This window comes from Sturnira hondurensis, unplaced genomic scaffold (assembly GCF_014824575.4).
Source record: "Sturnira hondurensis isolate 20B ecotype Veracruz unplaced genomic scaffold, ASM1482457v3 Scaffold0003874, whole genome shotgun sequence".
NCBI lineage: Eukaryota > Metazoa > Chordata > Mammalia > Chiroptera > Phyllostomidae > Sturnira > Sturnira hondurensis.
Genome location: NW_028076505.1, coordinates 1,480,650 through 1,505,355, shown reverse-complemented (window position 1 = coordinate 1,505,355; position 24,706 = coordinate 1,480,650). Strand labels below are relative to the sequence as shown.

At 41.7% G+C, this 24,706-nt stretch overlaps 1 protein-coding gene across 1 annotated transcript in view; it reads left to right on the top strand.

Moving 5' to 3' along the window:
* The window catches only part of DSCAM (DS cell adhesion molecule), a 537,171-nt gene that overhangs the window by 291,588 nt on the left and 220,877 nt on the right, over nucleotides 1-24,706 (top strand). Inside the window, exon 4 of the mRNA XM_037042990.1 lies at nucleotides 18,204-18,350. Coding sequence (XP_036898885.1) covers nucleotides 18,204-18,350 — 147 coding nt within the window. The remainder of the gene's footprint in view (nucleotides 1-18,203; nucleotides 18,351-24,706) is intronic.

The window sequence follows — 24,706 nt, the reverse complement described above, 5'->3', positions numbered from 1 at the left end:
ACACTTCTGAAAAGGTCAGAAAACGAAACTGGGCAAAAGGGGTCAAAGGAGGCGCCTCCTGTTTCTTCTCCCCACGTGGTCATATGACTGGCTCCCTGTCCAAATAGACTTCATAGGGACAGGGGGCAGAGTCACATGATGGACAGGTAACAGTTGGGATTTATTCTCAATGACATGTAATAACGATCCCCAAGATCATGAATACCCAGATTTCCGGCTCCAGCCACACAATCTCTGAGATGCATTTGCTCTCGTTTACTCTCCTTGGCTGCACACATGGTGTCTCACTTCACATTCTAGAAAAAAGGTACCTACTAAAGAGGAAAGCATGCAGGCAATAAATAAATAAATAAATAAATAAATAAATAAATAAATAAAAGTTGGCTAATGTACATGAATAAGATTTTGCAGGGAGAGCTTCTCCATCCAGTGACTATAACAGATTATATTTTCTTTTTAGTACAAGAATTAGAGTTATGCTTATAACTCATTTCATTCATCTAAGTTGTTGAGTTCACTTGTCTGTTGCGCTTCTACAATGGTTTTGATGGTAACCTCATTGTCGGTTGGATCATATGGTTAAAATGATTTGGAAAATTTAACAAAGAGTTTTCTTAAGGAAGCCAGACAGTATTCATGCTAAGAGATCTATGATGGTGATTCAGCATTGATTTTGTGTAATCTTTTCTGGTATTTGTCATACGCAGTATATCTTTAAAACAAGTCAGAAAAAAATAGTACCCATGAGTTATATGTCTTTTTTTATAACATTAGCTTTTTCCTTAATATTCTCATTTATGCTATTTTTTCTCCATGAAATGCTGGTTATTTAAAAGATATTCTCTAATTAAAGTTTAATATCAAGAAATGAAAGAAATATGGCTTCAGTGCTAGACATTTATAATGACTTTATTACATCTTGCTCCAATGACAAGTCGAAGTTTTCTCAGCATGACAGGAGGATAATTTATCAGAAAATATCACAATGAATAAAGCGGATGTTGGAGAAAACCCTTTTGCCTCTCTCTCAAGAAGAGAGCAAATTATCTTAAAAGGCAAGGAATTTTTATTCATCCTTCATAAAGGAATGTGCTGCTTTTATTAAACACATGTTGAATTAGGTTGAAGGAAAGAGCAAGTTTACCATCTTGTAATTCATGGATTTCTGAATGGTTCAGGATGGTTACACTTTACCCTGTATTACTATGAGAATTGCTTATATAAGCCAATATAAAATGAACATGTTCTACATGGATCTGTAAACAACTGCATGAAAAAATGAGGGAAGAAAATATAGGAAATATTTTTGAAAAGCAAAATTCACTCACTCTGGACTGTGAATTTATACAGTCATCCTTCAGGATGTCATTTGCATTAGAAGGCAGTTTAATAGATTTTAATAAGACTGGACACATTTCTCAACATAGAAAGTTGACAATGCTTATGATTTTATAAATATTTTCAAAGAACACGGCCTGACTTGTTAGTGGAGGGTTGGGGGTGGGGTGTCCAAATGGCCTGAATTTCCATAGTTTTGCTCTAAAGATTCAATAAAGCAATGGTCATAAAACTCCTTTGTAAACCACAAAGTACACAGTCTGCTTTCTCAGGTAGTAAGGAGGTGCCTGCCAGGTGGAGACAAGGGTGGAATGGGATTTGTGGGCAGCCTCACAAAGGTGCTGAAGAGACTGTTTCCCTTCAGGCACAGGTAGAATGATCCTGACCCACCTCATGCTGTATACCTGGCCTGCTTTGACGCCCCTCCCGCCTGGAAGGCGCAGTGTCCATGGTACATTGCATCTTCAGATCTACCATACTAGACATGATCACTGTGATCACCTTATGCACTCGTTATTGGTTTAGAGTTACTCCTTCAGCCTGTTTTTTGGTCCTTCCATTTTGGATCCCATTCTGTCCTCGGGTGCACCTGCCTTTCCCAGAGCCCATCCTTTCCTTCCAGGGCAGAGTCTATCATTCACAAACTTATTTCTTACCAATTCTGGGAAAATTCTAGATTGTTTTCTCCAGATATTGCTTGTCTGCCATTTTTTCTACTTTCTCCTTCTGAAATTATAATTATCCATATTGATCTCCATCCCTCTTCCAGGTATTAATTTCTCTTTCATATCTGTGTTTCTTTTTCTCTTTAGGCAATATCCTGGGTAATTTCTTGAGATTTATTTCACTGTGTACTAATCTCCCCAACTGTGTCTAATCTAAATATTTATATCAAGTTGTGTGTGTTTTTTTACTTCTAGACATTTTATTTCATTGTTTATCTAATGTATCTGTTTTTTGACATTATTTTTTCTCTCTTAGTCTTGATTCAATTTTGTATTTCTGCAAACATTTCAAAAATATTTATTGAGTAATCTACGCATAGTGGTTCCATCTTCTGAGGTGTCTATTGTTTCTTCTGACTCTCGTGGTAAATTGATCTCTGGTGCGTTCAGCGGTTTCGGGTAGGGATCCCAGGGTTGGAAGGAGGAGTTAGGCGTAACCTGCAAACGTTCACGGTAGCTCAGGCCTCCAGGGAAGATTTGCCTTTGCTTCTGTCAGATGTTCTTGGAAACTGGGTTGCCCTTTGTTCGTTTCTTATCCTGAGGCTTCCTAGATTCTGGAGCTCACGTGAGTCCAAACCCCAAACCCGAGCAAGGCTGATGCTATGGTGAGACAGCTTTCCTACCCAAAGCTGAGGCAGGGGCAGGCAAGGATATCTGCTAGAATTTTTTTCACTCCACTTATTTAGCAAGGTTGCATCATTCAGCAGAAGCTTCCTCAACTTGCAGAGGACTAAAGCCGTCTCTTCTCTGTTCGTATTGTGATGGGAGGAGAAAATGCCCCACTGCACCTATTGCGTCCACATGATCTTGTCCTAGAGGGTTCCATTCCTTTTCATTGAAAGATCCCTAAGGGTTTTCCTTACCTGAGAACTCTGCTCTTCACTTAAGTGGAGGTTTATTATACTTATCCAGCATTCTAAGTTTCTAATACCAGGAAGCATTTCATGGTAATTACTTTTTATATCATCAGAAATCAGAAGTGCTCCAAATCACATTTTGGCCATAATAAAATATTTGGAAAAAATGGAAAATTAAGATTCCAAATAACAACATGTTTTCATGACAGAGATGACCAAAAGTAAATCCAAGGAGAATTTTTATCTCAGTATTCTAAAAGAAGTTTCATTAGATGGTCGTATAACAAAATGCAATTTTAAAAAGTAAGACTATATGGAAAATTGAGAATAAGTGTTCACACTTTATGTTGAATGGGCATTTGACCACTGAAAAAATAGAATTTTGCTGGTCACCAGTTTCTAGAAGAGCCAAGGAGTAAACACAGGAATTGGTTATGAAGAAATAAAACAAAAATCATCTACCGTGAACGAGGAAGTATTAAGGGCTGCAGAATGCCCAGGAACCCAATATTTCACTTCCCAGAGCATTTTCCACAGTCCATTTTCTACACCATGCATGTGTTCAGTCCTGTCCTCCAGGGCATGTCCAGGCCAAGCCGCAGGGCCTTCGACAGACCAATAGGGGTACCCAGTGCTCGCCACGCAGTGACAGGGCGGGGCCAGCAGCTGAAACAAACGCCAGGTGGACCATAGCACAGAGCACTCAGTCATGCTCACAGTAGGTCTCACAAAGAGCCTCGTACCTTCCACAGGCACCTTCATCTTCAAACCTCAGACTCTGATAATCTGCAGAGACTTAGGGTCCTGTGTGAGTTTTCCTTTTAATTTTTCCAAGGAGTTCAGAAAACCCATTGACAATCACTTAGCAATAAAGAATGAGTATGTTTTATTCTGGTGTTTATTCCCCTTTAAAGGCTTTTATTTCATTTACATTTGCCTGGGATGTGGCCCACTGCAGAATGAAATAAAGTACTGTGTTAAGGTCTGCAGGCTACCGTGGTAATTAGAGAGCATGACCTTGCCTTCCAGGGCTGTGCATCAGCATTTGTGCAGGGCGCTTCCAGGGTTGTGGGGTCCACCACAGCCTGCTGTTACCATGGACACCCTGGGCAGGGTGCTTTCAGGCAGAGGCTGAGATTACAGGCATCAATACCTCAGCAGCCCAAAGGTCCCCTGCCCTGGCTGTGAATCAGTTTACACTTCGGATCATCTCTTTTTTACAGTATTTTATACTTAGGACCCTTTCTTTACCTGAAATGACTCAACCTCTTCTTTCTGATAAAGGTTTATCATTTTTTAAGGTCATAATGCTTTTGAAGGAAAGACAGAGTTATTCAGGTTGCAGCTGGGGATGAATAGGCTTTGAAAACCCTGCATACGTGTGCTCCCACCCTGTGTCCCAAGGTCTCTTGGGCACCACCCACCTGGGCCTCAGCAGCGACCCACCATGCCCCAAGCAGACCTTTCCCAGGTCACGTGGCATCACAGAGGACCCAGGAAAACTGGAAACACAGGCCCTCTCAACCCAATAATTACCTATCCTGGTGTTTGTCAGTGAGACTGTCACATGTGTGCCGAGGAAATCTTGTCTAAGTTTGTCTGTCTGATGAGACATGTTTTTTTGAAATAGTGGACTATTGACATCAGTCTTAAAGTGGAATGCATTTATTCATGACGGATGTTTAGTGAGCAACCAACATGCATGTGTCCCGCGCTGTTCTAGGTGCTGGGGCTGCAGAAATGCACAAAAAGAAACAGAAAAGGGTGCGTGCCTTGGCTGAGCTCCGCTGCAGTAGGCTTGGTGCGTTACACAATGTAACAGTGTTTGACGCACTAGGTGTCTCGATGCCAGCGTGGACAGAACCTAAGAGAACATGATGTTGGGTAGCAAAGGCAAGTTTTTCCACAATCAGTAGTAAACTATGTAAATCCGAAAAGAAAGTAAATGTAGCACGTGATGGATAGTTCATAGATGCATGCTTGTGTGTGACGGAACAGAACCTGCCACCAGGGATACAACCGCTAACTTCCTGAGAAGAGTGTCTTTTTCAGGAGAAAAAGATGGGATTGTTGAGGGAGCAAAGAGAGAAATGTACCTTTTTCTGTGCAGTTTCCTTTCTTTCATGAAAATAAGTGTTAACAGTGATCGCTTCTGAGTGATGGGTACGCAGATGAGCTTTTTATTTCTGCGTGGGTGGTTTGTGATGAAATAAAAAAGGAAGGAGGGGGAGGAGCAGAGGAAAGAAGAGAGGACAAGGGGCCAGATGGAAGGACACAGATCACTGAGAGGCCAGAACATCCCCTGAAGGAGTGGTCCCTTACAAACCTGAGCGACCCCCTGTTGTGAAACTGAGCCTGTCCCCCCAGGGTCCCCGCCTTGGCCTCCCACTGCCCGGCTGGCTTTCCCCTGGGGACAGGGGGCATTCATCTGTCCTGCGCCTTTCAGATCTTCCCCACTCAGCTCTCAGCCACGTTCCCTGTAACCACCCCAATTTGACCTCTCCCCTCATTGAGTTACCTCTTGCCTCACAATCTGAAAAGCGTCCACCACTGTCCTGGCATGGACCCCTGGACCTCCCAGAACCCCTTTTTACTGTCAGTGACTTCTGTGGTCTAACACAGAGGGATGCTCCATCAAGGTCACCCCTAGGTCACCCTCTTTGCTCCTGGCCTGGCCGCCTGTGAGCCCAGATCTCTCTACGGCAGCATAGGGAGCTATTGCATGCAGACAGCCTGCCACCCTCTAGTCGCATTGTCCTGCTGAGCGGTTTCATCCTTCCTGTCTCTCCCTGTCTTCAAGGAACAACATGCGACTCACCTCTTCTCTGACCACACCCTTTGCCTCACTCCCATATCCAGGCCAGTTCGATGACGGTCAAGTCTATTTTTCAAATGTACCTTATTTAAATATCCCTTGACCTACCTCAGGACTTCTGCACGTGCTTTCTCTTCTCTTTTGTTCTCAGCCCCACTGTTTCGAACATCCTCTGTGCCTCATCTGAAATGCCCCCTCCACGGAAACCCTTACACCGTGACCCCCGTCTAAATAGCTCCCCTTTACCTAATTCAACCTCCATGTCTTAATTCTCTTAAGAGCATCTATCATAGTTAGTTATTATTTTCTTTGTCTACTTACTGTGTTTGTCTTTGTCCCAGACTCACATATTGGGTCCTACAGGTCAGGGATGCAACTGTCCAGTTCATCATATAAATAACTAAATATAATTTAAGTTTTATAATGTTCTTTGGCTCTTTTATAAAGCCCTTAAAATAATTTATTTAAATACATGCTTTTCTTTTTTTCTAAGGATTTGCTCTTTTAAATAACTAGAAATCTAACGAGAGGAAAGATTAATGGCAGACTCGAATATCTGCTCAAGAGCGAAGATCTGATCATTAACAGCCTAAACAGGGTAATTAGGTGTACAGTCGGAATGCAGTGTGCGGGCTTAAATTAGCAGTGTGTAATTGAGCCTCATTTAACTGCAGGAGAATTTCACTGAGAGAATTTTATTTACATAAGAGACACATCTAAGTGTGATTGCTTTGAGAAAATTTAAGCATATATATGCCAAATTACTCCTCACTTATCAACGCCCAGCCCAGGACTGCTAGCTGATTCCTCCAGCTCCAGGTGCTGAGACCATGTACTCTTTCCAGCCGAGTGACCTCTTCCACGCAGCTCAAGGTCCAAGCTGAGGCTTCATGATTCTTGGATACTTTGATGATACTTGATAAACATAACAGGCCCCAATGATAAGATGCCTTATTATAAAGAGCCAATTCGGGGGGAAAATTCAAAATATGTATGTCAACAAGATCCACACAAGTATTTAATGCAGCGCTCTGCAGGGGGTGGGGGCTGGGAGGTAGAAAGAGGAGGTGTGTAAGGCAGACTGGGATCACTTTTTCCTCGGAGAGGCTGCTGTCCTTGGGGGAAGGTAGGGCCAGCACCCGTCACCCACTGGACCGAATGCAGTGGGGTATGAAGTTGTGTGTTAGCTATGCATTTCAGGAAGATCGGGGGAAACGATCCATGATGCATTGCATTTGGGGGTTAGGTGTTTTGAGGGGAAGGATTACAAAGACCAAGGTAAATATTGGAAGCCCTCCCTGCCATTTTAAGCATGCACAGATGTGATCGGATTGAAATCAAGCAAAACAAAAGGCCATTTTGACACATCTACTCCCAACACAAATATTTTCCTAGATCCCCCACTGCACCCTGCCATGCTGCCTGCTGTGCCCATATGCTCACCACCCACCGACACACTCTTCACAACAAATTTCAGCTGCACAAGTAGCTCGCTAATAGAGCTTCTCTTAAAGGCATCCAAACTGAGCCTGTGAAATAAACAGAATTCTCCCTTCCCTTCCGCTAATCTACTCACGACCTCAGTGGTAACGACAGTCCACATTGTGGTGGATGGCTGCTGACACCTTCCTCTCTGTTCACGGCACACACACATTTATAAGCACACACACGCATCCATTGCCTTTTCTACATAACACTGTATATGGTTTTGTAATTACTTTATGCGATGTCTTAGAGATCTTTCCATGAAGTATGTTTACATTTACCTAACTGTCCTTTACATGACTGCAGGGGGTGGAAGCACCCTAATGTATTTATTTGTATAAATCACCCTTTGATTGGCATTTAGGTTTGTTTACAATTTTTAATTTTTAAACAGTGCTGCAGTGCCTTTTCTGCACATACCTTGAGGTGTGCCCAAGTATGAGTGTTTCCATAAGATCGAGTCTTTGAAGGGGGCAAGTTGGATTGAAATGCATTCATTTCTCTGTGTGGAATATGCTAGCAGATTGTCCAGCCAAAAACAAACGGCTTCATGAATTGACATTTACCCATAGGTGCTCTTGTCCCCACACCCTTGCCAAGACTATCTATTATTAAATGTGTATTTTTTTTAAAAATTATCTATTGGTTTTAGAGAGAGAGAGAGAGGAAGAGAGAGCGTCGTCAATTCGTTGGTCCACCTAGGCACTCAGTGTATGTCTGCGCCCCAACTGTGGATGGAACCTGCAGCCTTGGCGTATCAGGATGATGCTCTAACCAACTGAGCTACCCGGCCAGGGCTTAAATCCATATTTTAATTATTTTCTAATCTCCTGGATGAAACTAGCATCTTGTTTAATGTGCATTGACTTGGCAAACTCTAAATAAATTCTGTTCAGAAATCAAGTAACATGTAATTCATTTCATTTGTGGCAAATTGACATCTTTGCAATATTGGCCTGTCTAATCCTGGGATTTTATGTGCCTCTCCATCCATTCAGGTCTTCTATTATGTCCTTGGGCAATGATATATAGTGTTCTTTGAGTTCATTTTATGTATTGCAAGTTGTTTCGGTAGGTACTTAATATATTTATTGATCTAGCAAGTGGGATATTGTATCATCATTATTTATTGCAAATTACAGATATCCTGGAGTGCCTCTCACTGGCAAGCATTTACTCAGACATTCCCATTTAATGTCTCAGTTGCCCCAAGAAGGCAATATTGTCCCATTGTACAGAAGAGGAAACTGAGGCTCTTCTTTCTTTCCTAGGTTATGATGATAGGAAGGTGCAGAGCTGAGAGATTTGCACCATTTTCTTTGGAAGTTCTTTCTTCCTCCACTTGCATGATTCTACCCCTCCCTGCTCTCTGTATGTACTTTGCTGGCCCTCTTCCCTCTCTCCACCCTGGGGGCTCCTGGGCATCAGTTCCTATAAAGGGCTCCTGATGTGCCAAGTCCCCAAAATCCTGCCTCCAGCTTGACTTTTATCTCCTCCTGTAGGTGGCCCAGTCTGTGCAGGGTGGAAGTCCCGTCTTTCCGAAAACAGGGACACACAGCCTGGCCCCACTTCTCTGCTCTGTCCATGGCATCAGTCCTGTGGGGCCCTTGGACTCAGTGCTGGGGGGCGTCTCCCCCCCCAACCAAGTCTGTCGCTCTTTTAGTTTCAGTATGTTTCCCTGTGTATCGCTTCCACCCCATCCCACTGTTCCACCCTTGGCCCCGCCTTGCTGTCTCACAGTCCAGCCTAGCCCAGGACCTGGGAACTTGGTGGGTGAGGTCCCAGCCACGACCCCAGGGCAACATGCCAGCTGGGCTACTGCTAGTGCTGTGAACCCAGGTGCATCACTTACCCTCTCTTTCACTTGTCTTGTCTGTCAAAATGAGAGTGATGACAGCACGTGGCTCGTGGGGACATTGTGAGAATGAAATGGGCCCAAGCATCTGATGGTTAGAGCCACGACGGTTCATGTTAAGTGTGCAAGACCTGTTGGCATTGATTAGGATTTGTATTAATGCCCAGATGTCTCCATGTCCAAATTTCTGCTTTTTACATGGAAAACCGTCGCATTGGATTGGCTCAGGGGTTCACCCTATTTCAGCATGACCTCATCTTAACTAATTACACCTGCAATGACCATGTTTACAAGTAAGGTCGCATTCTAATGTACCAAGGGTTAGTTTCCAACTTATAGATATTGAAGGGAACCAAATTCAACCTATAACTCCAGGTTAGAAATTTTATCTTACAGACCTACTTCCTTCTTTCTCTCAGAGATAGCTTTGGATGTAGTTTTCTTTCAGCAGTCATTTCTACCAAGTAACTCGATCATTCAAGAAATACGTAGTTTCTTCACGCCTGCCTCTAACCATGGCTTGGCACGCCCTCAGCACACCGCAGAATAGACATAACTCAGAACCACACTGAGTTATTGATCAATTTCATTCCAATCCACATCTAAATGAAGAGAAACTGGCCCCTTTGAAGTTATCATAGATTACATATTGTTTCTATTTTCACTTGTATTTTAGTTAATGCTAATTGAACTTTCAAATGAAAAAGTGTAAGATAACCTATTCAGAAATTCATTGCTGGTGTTATATCCTTAGAACTTAGATTTGAACCTTGTGTTCCTCCAAGTTTTCAGAAATTGTTACAAAAACTGCTTAGGAGAAACCTCAGCCTCATCCCGCAGTGCAGCCATTGATCAGAGGTGGCGGGCGGAGCAGATAGAAGGTTCGTGGTGCTCTGCTACCACTTGGAGCCTTATTAGAAGAACCGTTTGTTCTTTTAGTTACTATGAACTCAGTTCACATCGCAACAGCAAATAAAAACCCTAAGATATATGTTTGATTAAGTGAAAAATCAAATATACTTTAAAAAATCTTCCCGAAGATATTATTGTCCCCAATGAGGATCAAATAGCTTGGCTGCACAGGGAAAGGACAGAGAACGTAATGAGAGAATAGTTAACACCAAAGTCTTTAAAGGTACTCATTTTTATATAAGAATGTATTGTAGCCATTCCAAGAGAGGAAATTACTCTATATATGATACATGAGGAAGTTTCATGTTGAAACCTAAAAAGAGGTATTTTAGTTCGCTTTCTTTTTACCCGCACTTAAGGAGAGACCTTCTGCATGTCAACAACTGTAGACTGTTTCATCCACCCACCTCTTTGACAGGTTATCTTTCGACAGCCTGGACAAGCCCTTTTTCTGTGTAATGGAGAAGAAAAGTTGGACAAAACAAACTGAGTTCCTGGTATTTTAGTTTCAGGGGAGTACTGTGAAACCAATCTCCAACACACATAGGATAACTTCCCAGCGATGTGTAAAATCAAGCGCTCTGAGCGTGATCATGAATGTGGTCAATTCGGGCAAGCATCGCTGGACAGTTGACTTAAGCACTGAAGCCAGAATGATGGGAAGGAGCCAGCCAGTTCAGGGCCCTCCAGGTACAGTGGTTAAAGGGACAGTGTGGCAGGGCGTGGGGGGGGAGGAGGGAGAGAGTGAAGCCTGAATCACATAGTCTACCATTCGGTGTAACATCACTGTTTTGACATTGAACGTTCTAAATGGTTTACTGGGTTTTTTAAAGTTTTTACTTATTTATTTTTAGAGAGAGGGGAAGGGAAGGAGAAAGAGAGGGGGAGTAATATCAGTGTGTGGTTGCCTCTCATGCGCCCTATACTGGGGATCTGGCCCTCAAGCCAGGCATGTGCCCTGACTGGGAATCGAACCAGCAACCCTTTGCTTCACAGGCCGGCACTCAATCCACTGAACCACACGAGCCAGGGCTGACTCACTGTGTTAAAAGCCCATGGACGCTGAGTGGAGAATGGGCTGAGAGAAGCAGGAGAGGAAACAGGATGTGGAAAGGCTGGATCCTCAGCCCCGGCGGGGGCGGGGGCGGGGTGCACTGGAGAGACAGGGAAGCGGGTGATCTGGACATATTTCAGAAGAAGAAACAGTGGGACCTTCTGCTCGATGAATTGTGAGGGGTGAGGAGTGACTTAATTTGGAAAACTTCAGAATATGTGTCTGATGTTCGGATACTGACAAATATGCCAGGGAATGTCCTTTTTTATTATTAAATTTATTGGAGTGATATTGGTTGATAAGATTATATAGGTTTCAAGTACGTATATTTCCCAAAGCAATGTAACAACTCAATGAAATCACCATCAAGATCCCAATAACATTTTAAAATAATAATATGAAAAGTCATCGGATTTATATGAAACCACAAAAGACCCTGAATGGACAAAAACATCCTGAGGAAAAAAGGATGAAGCCAGAAATATTACGTGCCCTGACTCCAGACGATGCTACAAAGTGGCGATAATCAAAATCCCCTGCTACTGACAGACAAACAGACAGACACACAGGCCAATGGCACAGAAGTGGGAGCCCATAAATCCACATGCATTTAGGCAAATAATTTTCAGCAAAGGAATCAAAAACGTAAAATGAGAAAGAAAGCCTCTTTAATAAATGGTGCTGGGAAAATTGGAAAGCTACATGCAAAAGAATGAAACAAAACTATAGTTCATCCCCACGTGCAAAAATCAATTCAAAATGGATCACAGGTCTGAACATAAGATCTGAAACAATAAATTACATAGAAGAAAACATAGGTACTAAACTTACAAATCTTGATCTTAAGAAGATATTATAAATTTGACCACAAAGGCAAGGGAAGCAAAGGCAGAAATAAATGAGTAGAACTGTATCAAACTAGAAAACTGTGCAGCAAAAGAAACCACCAAGAAAACAGAAAGGCAACCCGCCCCGTGGGAGAAGATACTGGCAAACAACATCTATGACAAGGGGTTAGTATCCAAACTATATGAAGGAGTCACACAGCTCAACACCAGGTAATATTCTCATTTGAATAATGGGATGATGCTCATGGAGGGAGTTCTGAGTTTCTGTGAGCATCCCTGTCCACTGAGGGACGGATCTGAAGATGATGTCATCAGGGCCTCTCTCTCCCGGCCCCTCACAGCCTAGAGGTTCTGAGCCTCAGGAACTGCTGCTCCCCGCATTCCCCCCGCATTCCCCCCTCGCATTCCCCCCACATCCCCCCCCCCCGCATTCTCCCCCACTTAGTCCCGCCACAGCTGGAGGAATGTGGCTGTAGACTTTTACCTTGAGTGTTCCCACAACATTCCTAACTGTGTAAATGTCCCATTTTCTTTGGTAGTTTTATGTCTCTAGGTAGAAATACCCCAGAAGTCCCTGGGCTGGGCTTAGCCAGACTGGCTGAATTGCCCGGAGCTAAGCTGGGGGTTAATTCCAGTGGCTCTAACATACAAGCCCAGGCCAACGAACATTGGAGAACCACTTCAGCACTTACTGGTAACCCACTGACTCTTAGTTTATGTAAAGTTCTAACAGCGTTGCTCTGTCTGCTTTCTACCTCTCAGCCTCCCGAATGCGTCACACCATGTGTGTATTGATAGGGATTTTGACAGCAGAGAGAGAGATAATAGCTTTTAGCTTTGGAGTGAAAGAGGGAGCAGGTAAACCAGGAAAGATGGAACCGGGGACTTAAACTCCCGGGGACCATGTGGCGCCTGCCAAGAAGCCATTCCTCCAATAACCGGGCAGTGCGGCTCAGTGATCAATGTTCCCAGTGATGACCCTGAACCCCCAAATCACTCCCTGTTGTTCAGATGACTGACTGGCAATGCGTTTAACGTGGCACAAAGTATGTACTAAAATTTAGAAGTGTTTTTGTCTAAAGTAATAATAGCTTTCCAAGGGAAATAAAGTTACCTATACAATTTTGGTTTGCACAGTTATATATGACCAGACTGTTTTGCATAGTAAAGGAGTGTGTGTATGTGTGTGTGTGTGTGTGTGTGTGTGTGTGAGAGAGAGAGAGAGAGAGAGAGAGACAGGGTACACTTAATTAGTATCAAGATTTTATATTTTAATATTTTAATGGAAGCACCTTCTTCAATCCCATTTAAGAGACCATTTAATTCCAATGATACAAAAACCGTTTGTGATGGATAGCAGGAAGTGGGGTGCACCCAGGAGGATGCCTTGTCACCACGGAGCCAAGACAGCTTTGCAGTGCCCTCCTTGTCCCCTGAGAGTTTCACGAATCTCAGGAATTGAGACTTTACCCGAGGACCCTGGGCCTTTGTGGCCCTCCCCTAACCAAAGGCTTCTATTCTTCATCCTAATTCTATGTTTTAAAGTGTTGATCGATTTTGAGATGGGTTTCAGTGAGCAGTGAGGGGCTACACAGAGAGAGATAGTTCAAAGTAGGTGCAGTAATTCAGCCACTGTCTCCTCCCTTCATACAACTACCTCAGAAGATGTTGGAAACAGACAAGGTTCACGTTTTTCTGAAACAATGTGTCTCCAGAGAGTCTTATTTGCATGCCAAGTGAGTTTTTTTTTGTTTTTTGTTTTTAAATATATTTTATGGATTATACCATTACAGTTGTTCTATTCCCTCCCTTCATTCCCCTCCACCCGCACCCTCCCTCCCCCACCATTCTCCCCCCCCCCTTAGTTTATAACCACGTGTCTCAAGTTCTTTGGATTCTATATTTCCCCCACTATTTTCGCCCTCCCCCTTATCTATTTTCTACCTACCATCTATGCTATTTTCTGTGCCTTCTCCCCCCTTCTCCCCCTCCCACCCCCCTGTTTCTAACCCTCCATGTGTTCTTCATTTCTATGGTTCCACTCCTGATCTAGCTGTCCTCTTGGTTTGCTTTTGTTTTAGGTGTGGTTGTTAATAACTGTGGATTTGCTGTCCTTTCACTGTTAATAGTTTTCATCTTCTTTTTCTTATATAAGTCCCTTTAGCATTTCATATGGATAAGGGCTTGGTGATGGTGAACTCCTTGAACTTGACCTTATCTGAGAAGTACTTTATCTGTCCTTCCATTCTAAATGAAAGCTTTGCTGGATAAAGCAATCTTGGCTGTAGGTCTTTGGATTTCATGACTTGGAATACTTCTTTCCAGCCCCTTCTTGCCTGTAAGGTCTCTTTTGAGAAATCCGCTGACAGTCTGATGGGTACTCCTTTGTAGGTGACTGTCCCCTTATCCCTTGCTGCTTCTAGGATTCTCTCCTTCATTTTGGTCTTGGCTAATGTAATTATGATGTGCCTTGGTGTGTTCCTTCTTGGGTCCAACTTCTTTGGGACTCTCTGAGCTTCCTGGATTTCCTGGAAGTCTATTTCCTTTGCCAGACTGGGGAAGTTCTCCTTTATTATTTGTTCAAATAAGTTTTCCACTCGTGGCTGTTTCTTTCCCCCTTCTGGTACCCCTATAATTCGGATGTTGGAACGTTTAAAGATGTCCTGGAGGTTCCTAAGCCTCTCCTCATTTTTTTGAATTCTCATTTCTTCATTCCTTTCTGGTGGGATGTTTTGTTCTTCCTTCTGGTCCATTCCATTGATTTGAGTCCCCGTTTCCTTTCCATCACTATTGGTTTCCTGTGCATCTCCCTTCATTTCAATTAGTTTAGCCTTCATATGTTCCTCTAATTTGTGACTTTGTTCCTCTAATTTGTGACTATAATCTACCAGTTCTGTGAGCATCCTGATAAATAGTGTCTTGAATTGTGCTTCTGAGAGGCTGGCAATTTCTCGGTCGCTTAGAGTTATTGGCTCTGGGACTTTGAGTTCTTCTTGCTCCATCTTTCGGGTTGTTCGTGCCTGTTCCTTGGCAGGATCAGAGCCCTAAAGTGTTCACTAGAACAGGGCAACTAAGTCGCTGGGTTGTGACGTTGTATGTGGGGGCGGGGTCAAAGAGGGACAATGGCTCTCACTGGTATTGCAGGGCAACTAAGTCGCTGGGTTGTGATGCTGTATGTGGGGGTGGGGTCAAAGAAGGACTCTGGCGTCCTGTCCGCCGCCTGCCGCCACGGCCCTCACCGGTGCCGCAGTTGCTGCCGTCACCGGGCCCACACGTTTCGTCCCACTGCACGCGAGTATGCCACCGCCGTCAGCCCTCGCCCCCTGGGGCCTGCATGGTCTGTCTCACTGTGCGCGAATATGTGCCTGCGGTCTGCCCTGCACCCCAACTGGTTCCCGTCTGACTGCGCACCTGGGTTGGAGGCCCTGTCCTGCCCGACCCTGCTCGCTGCTGGCTCCGCCCCTCTTACCATCCCCGTTGAACGGTTAGATGTAGTTGGACTTCCGTATAATTCAATTTTCTGTCCTTTGGTTGTGTCTTTGTTTCTCCAAACCTTTGTTGTATTCAAACTTGGTTGTGGGAGAAGGCACAGTGTTTCCACCTATGCCTCCATCTTGGCGGAAGTCCCCGTGAGTTTTTTTTTAATGTTAGCTATTACAGAAGCAAAGTGAGTGACCGAATTACATGCGCCTGGAGAACACAGCCCTCGCAGGAAGCAGTGGGTTAGTAAACACATGCGCACCTCGCCTGTGTCCTGGGCCTCCGACGGCACGCCTGTACAATGGTCTGAAGAGGGCTCTCCACTCACCTTCACCACCACTGACGGTGTGTCAATTCTAATGAAAATGCTCTATAATAGAAAGGTGGCAGAAATCACAAGCGTAGTATTCCTGATCCTTCTTTTCTGTCACTCTGTCCCTTAAAGGAACTGGTTATTAAAGCATCATATAAGTATGCAAAATATGTTGAAAGGGAAAGTTTGTCATTTGCACACAATATATACTGGTGAGAAATGCTTGATGTGTGATGACGTATGACAACTGGTAAGAGGTATTTTTAGTTTCTTACGTGGGGAGGATAAAGCGAAAATATCTACAATGTATAGCATTAGCTTTTCCGTCTATTCTTTTATTTAGTGTATTTATAGCATATTTTAAAATAAGCAACTACAGGGGATGATTTAAAAAGTGAATTTATGCCCTGGCTGGTGTAGCTCAGTGGATCGAGCGCGGGCCTGCGAACCAAAGGGTCATGGTTCAATTCCCAGTCAGGGCACATGCCTGGGCTGCAGGCCAGTTCCCATCAGGGGACACACAAGAGGCAACCATACATTGCTATTTCTCTTCACATTGCTATTTGATACAATGTGTAAGTTGTGTTCTTTTGGAAAGCTTATGCTAGATCAGGTTTTGTCTTATGATTTTTTTTCTTATCCAATTCCTTTTGAGTTGTGATTGCGTAAGAAACCATGAGCCCCTTTTCTGTAACTTAAGCATCTGGTCTATGAAGAATGTAGGGTCCTTACCAGAAATAACCAAGGACTGTAGGGTTTGTGTTCACAGCCTGAATATCTGAGAGCTAAAACCACTGAAGTCAAGATCCCTGGTAAATTCTAATTAAAGTAAACCCAAGGATGTTTCCAATGAGCCTCAGGAAAACAATAAGAGAAGATGAACCGTGGGCATGTTAGTCTTTTCCCAGAGAGACAAAATCACATTCTCTTTCAAGTACAAGGGCATCAGTTGCAGAAATATCCCATAGAAAAGAGTCAGACAGCGGCAGGATGTGGCTGAGGCACCTGCTGTGTAGGGGCTGTGACTGATTTTGAGGATTACTTTTTTACTGTATTTTGGTTTATTATCAAATTGTAGTTGAGCAGTAAGTATCAGTGACATTTTCAAAAGAAAAAATCATCATCCTTCTTAAAGCAATACATAGTTATCTCTAAATGTTGGCCATTTCTGTACGACTAGAGTTGTACAGGCAGAAGTTGTCACTGAACTAAAAGGGATCAATCATCTGCACACATTAAAGCCCCGTTAAATGTGGACAAGAGTTAGCCGCCAAGAAAGTAAAGGTTTATGTTTAAGGAGATGGCGCCATGCCTGTGAGCTCATACTTAAAGACCCGACTCCTGATGGCTTTCAGGGGGTGGGTCTTGTAGGGGGACAATCATTAATCACGGTGAATTGGAGAGCTAGAACCGCCGTTAAGGTCATGGTCAGTGCTGAGGTGCAGGGTGGTTGATGATTGCACTTGGTCCTGATGTCAGTCGTGGGATCATTCTGTCTGGCTTCGTGTGTATTCTGCTCGTGGGATTGTTCTGCTTTGCTCTGTCCAGAGCTCAAACACAGATGAAGCTGGATGTTACCTCCCTCTGTGGTCATCCGACTCCAGGCTTTGTCCCTAAGGTTATCTGACAGAGACCAAACCTGACTGTCCCGAGGGCTTAATGATTAAGGGAGTGGACGTGCAAGGGAGAGGGAGGCAGGGGAGTTGGGATGCTGGGCTGGAAAAGGCCGGTTTTAATCAAAAGGAAAGAAGGAGAAAAGGTCAGATTGAAAAAAATGAGGCTCTATATGCTGAGAAAATCACAGGTCACATATAAGAGGACACCATGTCTCATGCTGACAAGAAGGAGTATGGCTGAGTAGGACAATACCAATAGTTATTGTCAATTATTTGAGTATTAACTAAGAAATAGCATGAAGTCTATAGAATTTTATTAATCACTAACACCACAAATTCAATGAATATTCTAAAAGAAGAAATAGCAAAGTACTCTGAAACACTGAATATAAGAGGAATTGACCTGTGTCTTCAAATGCAGCGATAAGTGTTCATTATTGTGATGGGAAATCGCATAGTCTTTTCTGAGAAGTTTGTGGAATATTTTATTGCTTTATTTTTGTGCATCCATTGAAATACTTTAAACTGAGGCCAAAGCTCATACTTATATGAGTTAAAATTTGGCAAAAGGCAGTTAATACTTAATCTGTCACACACTAAGAGAAAACTGATGATCATAGAAAATCTGCTAAATTAGTTACATACCAATTACATGCCACCTCTGTTGCTACAATATAAATGCATGACCTAGACCTAAAAAAACTTACGATATTAAATTTTCTAAGTATATATTTATTATGTAACATACTAAAAACTCCTACTTTAGGCCATTGCAAATTTAACATTGGGCCCTTAAATTAATACACACACCTACCATTAGCCTTTCTATGAGGTTTCTTCAGGGGCAAACAGTTACTCAGTGACCTTGTGTATGTGACCAGGTTGCTCTTGCTCCTCTGTTTCAGGATCTAGATTTCTCATCACATCCACGGGAGCCTTGTATATTAAAGATGTACAGAACGAAGATGGATTGTATAACTACCGCTGCATCACGCGACACAGATACACGGGGGAGACCAGGCAGAGCAACAGCGCCCGGCTCTTTGTGTCAGGTGAGCGCCCCCCAAGCCCGCGCTTACCGTCCCTCCCTTCCCTTGTCGGGGGGGGCCCGTGATGGCGCAACTCACACTGGGAAATTCACGGCACAAATGAAGCCTGTGATTCTCCCCCAAAATATTTTACCAGTTGCAGGTTGTTGGTTTTTTTTTTTTTTTACCAACCCCTATACAATACAGTTCAAATCTAGATACTTAAAGTAAGTCATTTCACATTTTTGTGAAATTCCAAGAAACAGGTGGTCTATGGCTATTCTGAGGGGTGTGGGGAAGGGGAATCCGAATAGACCAATAGGCCAAATTCCTTTGGTCCACTATGCTTTCTCTTTGGAAGGCAGCACTTCCTTGCTGTTCATGTTTGTGTGACGTGTCATCGGCACTGCCCACCGGCACCATGATGCCTCCCACCCGGCAGAGCTGAGGGAGAAGAGCGCAGTTACACGGAGCACACCTCTCGGCCTGCAGATGGTGCCTACAGTGTTGGGGATCCCATCGTATCCAATCCCTATCGTATACATCTGTATCCAATTGTGAAGGGGTATTCGTGCCCTCCCGGGCCCTTCCAGGGTTATTCTCGAATGAAGGAAATATGAGAGCAGTGGATTCTACTCTGATAAATATGCCAGTTTTTGCGGTCTCTTCGATGGGATTTATCCTTTGAGAAAGTATCAGTCTTTTGTATAATTTCCACAATCGGCTTGTTCTTGGCCCATCTGTCAAGCAAATAAACACACGATGATATGTTAGCACCTTGTAGAGCAATCTAGACATGTGAAAAGTCCATCTCAGAATTAGAAAATCAAATGCCAAATATCTGAACTTGCCCTATAAAATGTAAAATTGCTCCATGTGGTGAATATCTTAATTCTGCTGGTAGTAATACTTTGTGAGGGAGAAGTGATGGAAAGTTGTTCAACATTGGGAGGTAATTAAAACCACTGCCTCCTGGACACCTACTGATCACCTCTGCTAATGGTCTATTCGGATTCCCCTTCCCCACACTCCTCAGAATAGCCATAGCCCACCTGTTTCTTAAGGTACAGCACACACACACACACACACACACACCAAAGGCAGAATTAAGTGATTTCTCCATTGAACTTGAAAGTATTTTTCTACCTGATTTTTGTGTCAATTTTTCCTTTCTCCCTTGTTATGATTATTATGTCTTCCTGCCTCTTTTAAGGAAAATTGTTAATGCTGAATGGCGAGAACAGAGTGAGTGCAGATTACTTTTCTGAAATTCTAAGCTTTCAAAGCAAACATACGTGAATTTATTTTTTTATTAGATTTACATTTATTTTTTTAATGTACACATAGTATATGCATGGTCATGGCAGAGACATATTAATAGCAGTATTTTTAATTATTTCAAACTTCTACTGAACCTAAAACAGGACAAACTGAATAATTAAAGGAAAAGTACATGGATGACATCTTCAGCAAAACTGGGTGACGGAAGCCCCCCCAAACTCTTGGGTGGGTGTGGGCAAACTCCTGACAGCAGTAGGACCACATGTGACAGCAGCCATGTTGCAGAAGCAGTAGGTGGCGGAAAGACCTTTTGAAACTGTATATTCACAGAACTGCAAAATAAACAACAATGCTCATCTCCAAAAGCAGAGCATGACCTTTCAAGGGAAAAATGTGTCTAAGAATATTCACAACCCATAGACAGAGCTGCATGAACTCTGAGTTGAAGATGACTGCAAAGGCTATAGTTGGCAGGGATCACAGAGTTCAGAGCTGGTCTAAGTCTTCAGAGCTACTGGAGGCATTCAGAAAACACTCCTTTTTGAAGAACAGGAACTCACCCTGAGGAAACCGCTGGGATAGAGATCAAGTTAGCCGGAGAGAACACTATCAGTAACAGAGAGAGAAGGCTCAGGCAGCAGGGAGGCCCCAGGGGAATTCCATCGTATACAATGTTATAAAAGAAAAATATAGCATGAAAAGTGAGAGCACTGCCTGAGAAGGCAAGTAACATGTTGATCTAGGAAACACACGACTGAAGGTGGAAACCCTCCCGAAGCCGGTATAGCTCTGAGAAATGAGCTAAATTTTGAAGTTGTTGGTGGTGATATCAAGGTGAAAAGCCAGAAATGCTTTTTATCCTCTCCTGCAAGAAGCTTCTCCTAATTAACAAAGAACCTTATCTCATTTTGAAATGGAACAAAAGGAAACAAGGTTTAACCTCCCACAACTTTATTACAAGAGGAAAGATGAAAATGAATCAAATGATGTTTTGACAATTTGAAGTAGTTTTAAAGATTGTCTACAAATCATATGAAAACTATAATTTAGTATTTGAAAACGATTTAATGCTTTGAAACAGCAGCATAATTCAGAAATAAAGTTCACAAATAAAGTGGCTAAAAACATGAACCTGTGAAACAATGAAATGGTATAATTTAAGAAGACACAAAAAAGATGTGGCTATATAATTAAAATTAAATTAGAAGGAATACATCAGAGAACACACACAATGGAAAGCATGCAGTGGGGATAAAGATCAGTAAATAAACATGTGCAAAAAAATCAAACAACTAGAGGTAAAAGTGGAAAAATATAGATGAGAGGCAAAGATGGTAAAACACACGTATATTTAGAGCTCTTTAAGAAGAAAACCAAACAATAGGTCCAATTATGAACTTAAAGCAATAATTCAAGAACAATTCCTGTAATTAAAGAGTATATATTACTATATATTGAGGTGATACACTGATGCCTGAGAAAACAAACCCAGGGTGGTCAACATGCAACATATTCTAATAAAACTTATGAACTGTAAATATTAACACTAAATAATTTGATTATGATGGCCATTCTAACCAGTTTGAAGTAGTATCTCATTGTGGTTTTAATTTGCATCTCTCTGATGGCTAGTGATGCTGAGCACCTTTTCATATGTCTCTGGGCCTCTGTATGACCTCCTTGGAGAAGTGTCCATTCAGGTCCTTTGCCCATTTTTTAATTGGGTTGTTTGTCTTCCTGGAGTGGAGTCATGTGAGTTCTTTATATATTCTGGAGATCAAACCCATGTCCGAGGTACCATTGCAAATTTATTTTCCTATGCAGTTGATTCTCTCTTCATTTTACTGCTGTTTTCTTTAGCAGTGCAGAGCTTTTTATTTTGATGAGGTCCCATTTGTTTATTCTTTCCTTTATGTCCCTTGCTCTGGGGGACTTATCAGTGAACATATTGTTGCATGGGACACCTAAGATTTTCCTGCCTGTGTTCTCCTCTAGGACTTTTATGGCATCGCAACTTATATTTAATTCTTTTATCCACCTTGAATTTTTTGTATGGTATAAATTGGTGATCAAGTCAACAAACAAGTGCTGGCGAAGTTGTGGAGAAAAGGGGACTGTAGTGCACTGTTGGTGGCAATGCAAGATGATGCAGCCACTGTGGGAAACAGGATGGAATTTCCTCAGAAAACTAAAAATGGAACTTCCTTTGGACCCAGCAATACCACTGCTGGGATTATACCCTAAGAACCCTGGAACACCAATTTAAAAGAATTTATGTACCCTAATCTTCATAGCAGCGCAATTTGTGATAGCCAACCACTAGAAGCAACCTAAATGCCTACTAAAAAATGAGTAGATCAATAAACTGGTACATTTTACACAATGGAATACTACACAACAGAAAGAAAGAAGGAGCTCCTACCCTTCACAACAGCTTGGATGGATCTGGAGAGCATTATGCTAAGTGAAATAAGTGAGGCAATGAAAGACAAATACCATATAACCTCACCTATAGGTGGAAACTAATCAATAAAACAAACAAGCAAGCAAAATATAAGCATAAATTAAAATAAAGAACAAACTGACAGTAACCAGAGGGGAGAGGGATGATGGGGGAAAATAGGGGAAGGTCCATCAAGGAACATGTATAAAGGACACACACACAAAGCCAAAGTGGGTAGGTTTGAGGGTGAGAGTCAGGGATGGGTGGGGCGGGGGGCAGTGATGGGGTGAAAATGGAGACAACTGTACTTGAACAATAAAAAAATAAATAAAAAGACTAAATCATTTGAGCATCCAGAGAATAAGTTTAAGTTAATTCTAAGGGGCAAGTGTAAAGATCTTAATAAAATAGATTTAAAAAAACAGTAAAAGAAATAATGAATCTTCTTTAAAATATTGATGAAACAAAGTAGGCTAATTTCAAAAACAGCAAAAAAGTTGGTGGTTTCTATACTAGGGCTAGGTTATTTGGACTAATCATTTTTCTCTTAGGACAACGAAAAAGGCTGTGAAAATAATCTTGAAGTTGTTAGAAGCTGAGGTGAACAATACAGGGTAAAAATCCAGAAGAAAACAGTGCTGGCAAGTTCATCTGTTGCTGAGGGCTGCTTTTCCAGAAGGGGCAGTTCCAGGGAAGACAGATGAAAGCCTGAGATGGTGAAATACTCTTTTGAAAGCTTAATAAGGTCGGGTGGGTAAAAAATTGTAGTCTAGGTCCCATGGAAGTAGAGCGTAATAAACACCCCATGCTTGAGGTTGAAATGTCACAGGACGGTAAGAATATGAGGAAAAAAAAAAACAGAAATAGGACTGCCCTCCCAGGACTAATGCTCATCTTTGTATCATCCAGGAATTAAGACTGGTCAAGGTGACCCTGGATGACTAGTGCCGTAGGGAGATCCCCTGTGCATTGCTCACTTTGGCAATTTTTGCCCTCACCTCTCCCTACCCTCCTTGATCAGCCTCTCTGAAATTTTAAAAATTAACATACCTTCCCCCCTGCAGAATAATGATCATATTAATAACATTTGCTGCTCCCAGTGATGAAGTGGTAGAAGAATGTCTTATGCATAGTTACTAATTGAAGAATTTCTTAGACAAGCAAAACCTTAGTATCTGTCAGTAGGGGATAATTACATCAATTATGATGCCGACACTGAAGACAGCAACATACAGCCACAAAGAAGAATGAGAATAATCTCTCTTACTGAAGTGGAGTAATCTCCAGGATACATTGCTAAGTGAAAGAAGAAAAGCGAGAACAGTATATAAATCATACTGTCTTTTATATAAGGAAGATAGAGGAGTATATGTATGCATCTACTGTTAATTGTGAAAAGCAATATTGGAAGGATGAATTAAAAACTGATAAAACACTTTGCCTCTAGGGGCAATAGTAGAGGGGACATGGATGTAAATGAGACATATTTGAATGTATCTTACTATATCGATTTAACTTGAAAATTATGTGTATGTTGGGGTGGGGCGAGTGGTGGGAGCGAATGGAGACAACTGTACTCGAGCAACAATAAAAAATGTAAAAAATAAATTAAAAAAGAAGGAAGAAATATCAATTCACGCCACTCAGAATGCCAATTGTCAAAAAGTCAACAAATAAGAATTAGTGGGGTGATCCCATTGGAAGGAGTAAAAACATGTAATCACTAGGTTGTACACCTTAAACTAATATGACTGATATAAGATTGTATACTGACTGTACTTAAATAAAAAATAAATAAAAATAATAAAATAGAAAAAATCATGTTTGATATTTTGAGCTATTAAATTAAAAGGTAATGTTAAAAATAGAAAACACGTAACAAATGAATCTGTATGCATACAAGTTGTTAAGATAACCAAACACAAAATAATTATTTAAAGTAACTTTAAGGTATAATATTTACCCTATATCTGTGACAAATGTATTTTAAAGATAAGTACAGCTTAAAATAAATTTTTAAAATTATTTGCTTGCCTTATTTGAAAAAATATCAGAGTTCTTTTTTGAAAAAAATATTTATTTATAAAGTATTATTATTTTGAAAACTATATTTATATTTTTAGTAAATGAGAAAGGGAGAAAATAATTATATTTATGATATTTTTATTTGAAACCAAGACTTCTGGTATAATAAAAAAGCTTAAAATAAAAAATTTTAAGTAAAATTGTTGAAGTGTCAAACTTCAGACTATCAGTACACACTTGTTTTTCTGTTTGGGGGATTTTTTAGATGTGTATTTAAGACCCAGAAATGATGGACAACTGAAGGCAACAAGCACCTCCACCACCTAAATTACAGTGTCATTTAAACATCGCTCCCATGAAAAGGGACTGTGGCCTCTTGGAAAAATGGTGTGTTATAGGTCTGGGACAGGTAATGTGTAAGGCGAGCCTGAAACATTCGTGAAGTCTCCTCAAAATGATACAGGAGCCAACTTCTTAAGAACTTTTATGGATCAAAAGTGTGATGAGTTGAATATTAAAAAACAATAATTACATTTTACTGATAACTATTAAACATGTACAAATCTCTTGAGTTTACTATGATTTCACATATGTACTAATGTACCAACATGCACATACAGTATACACTTCC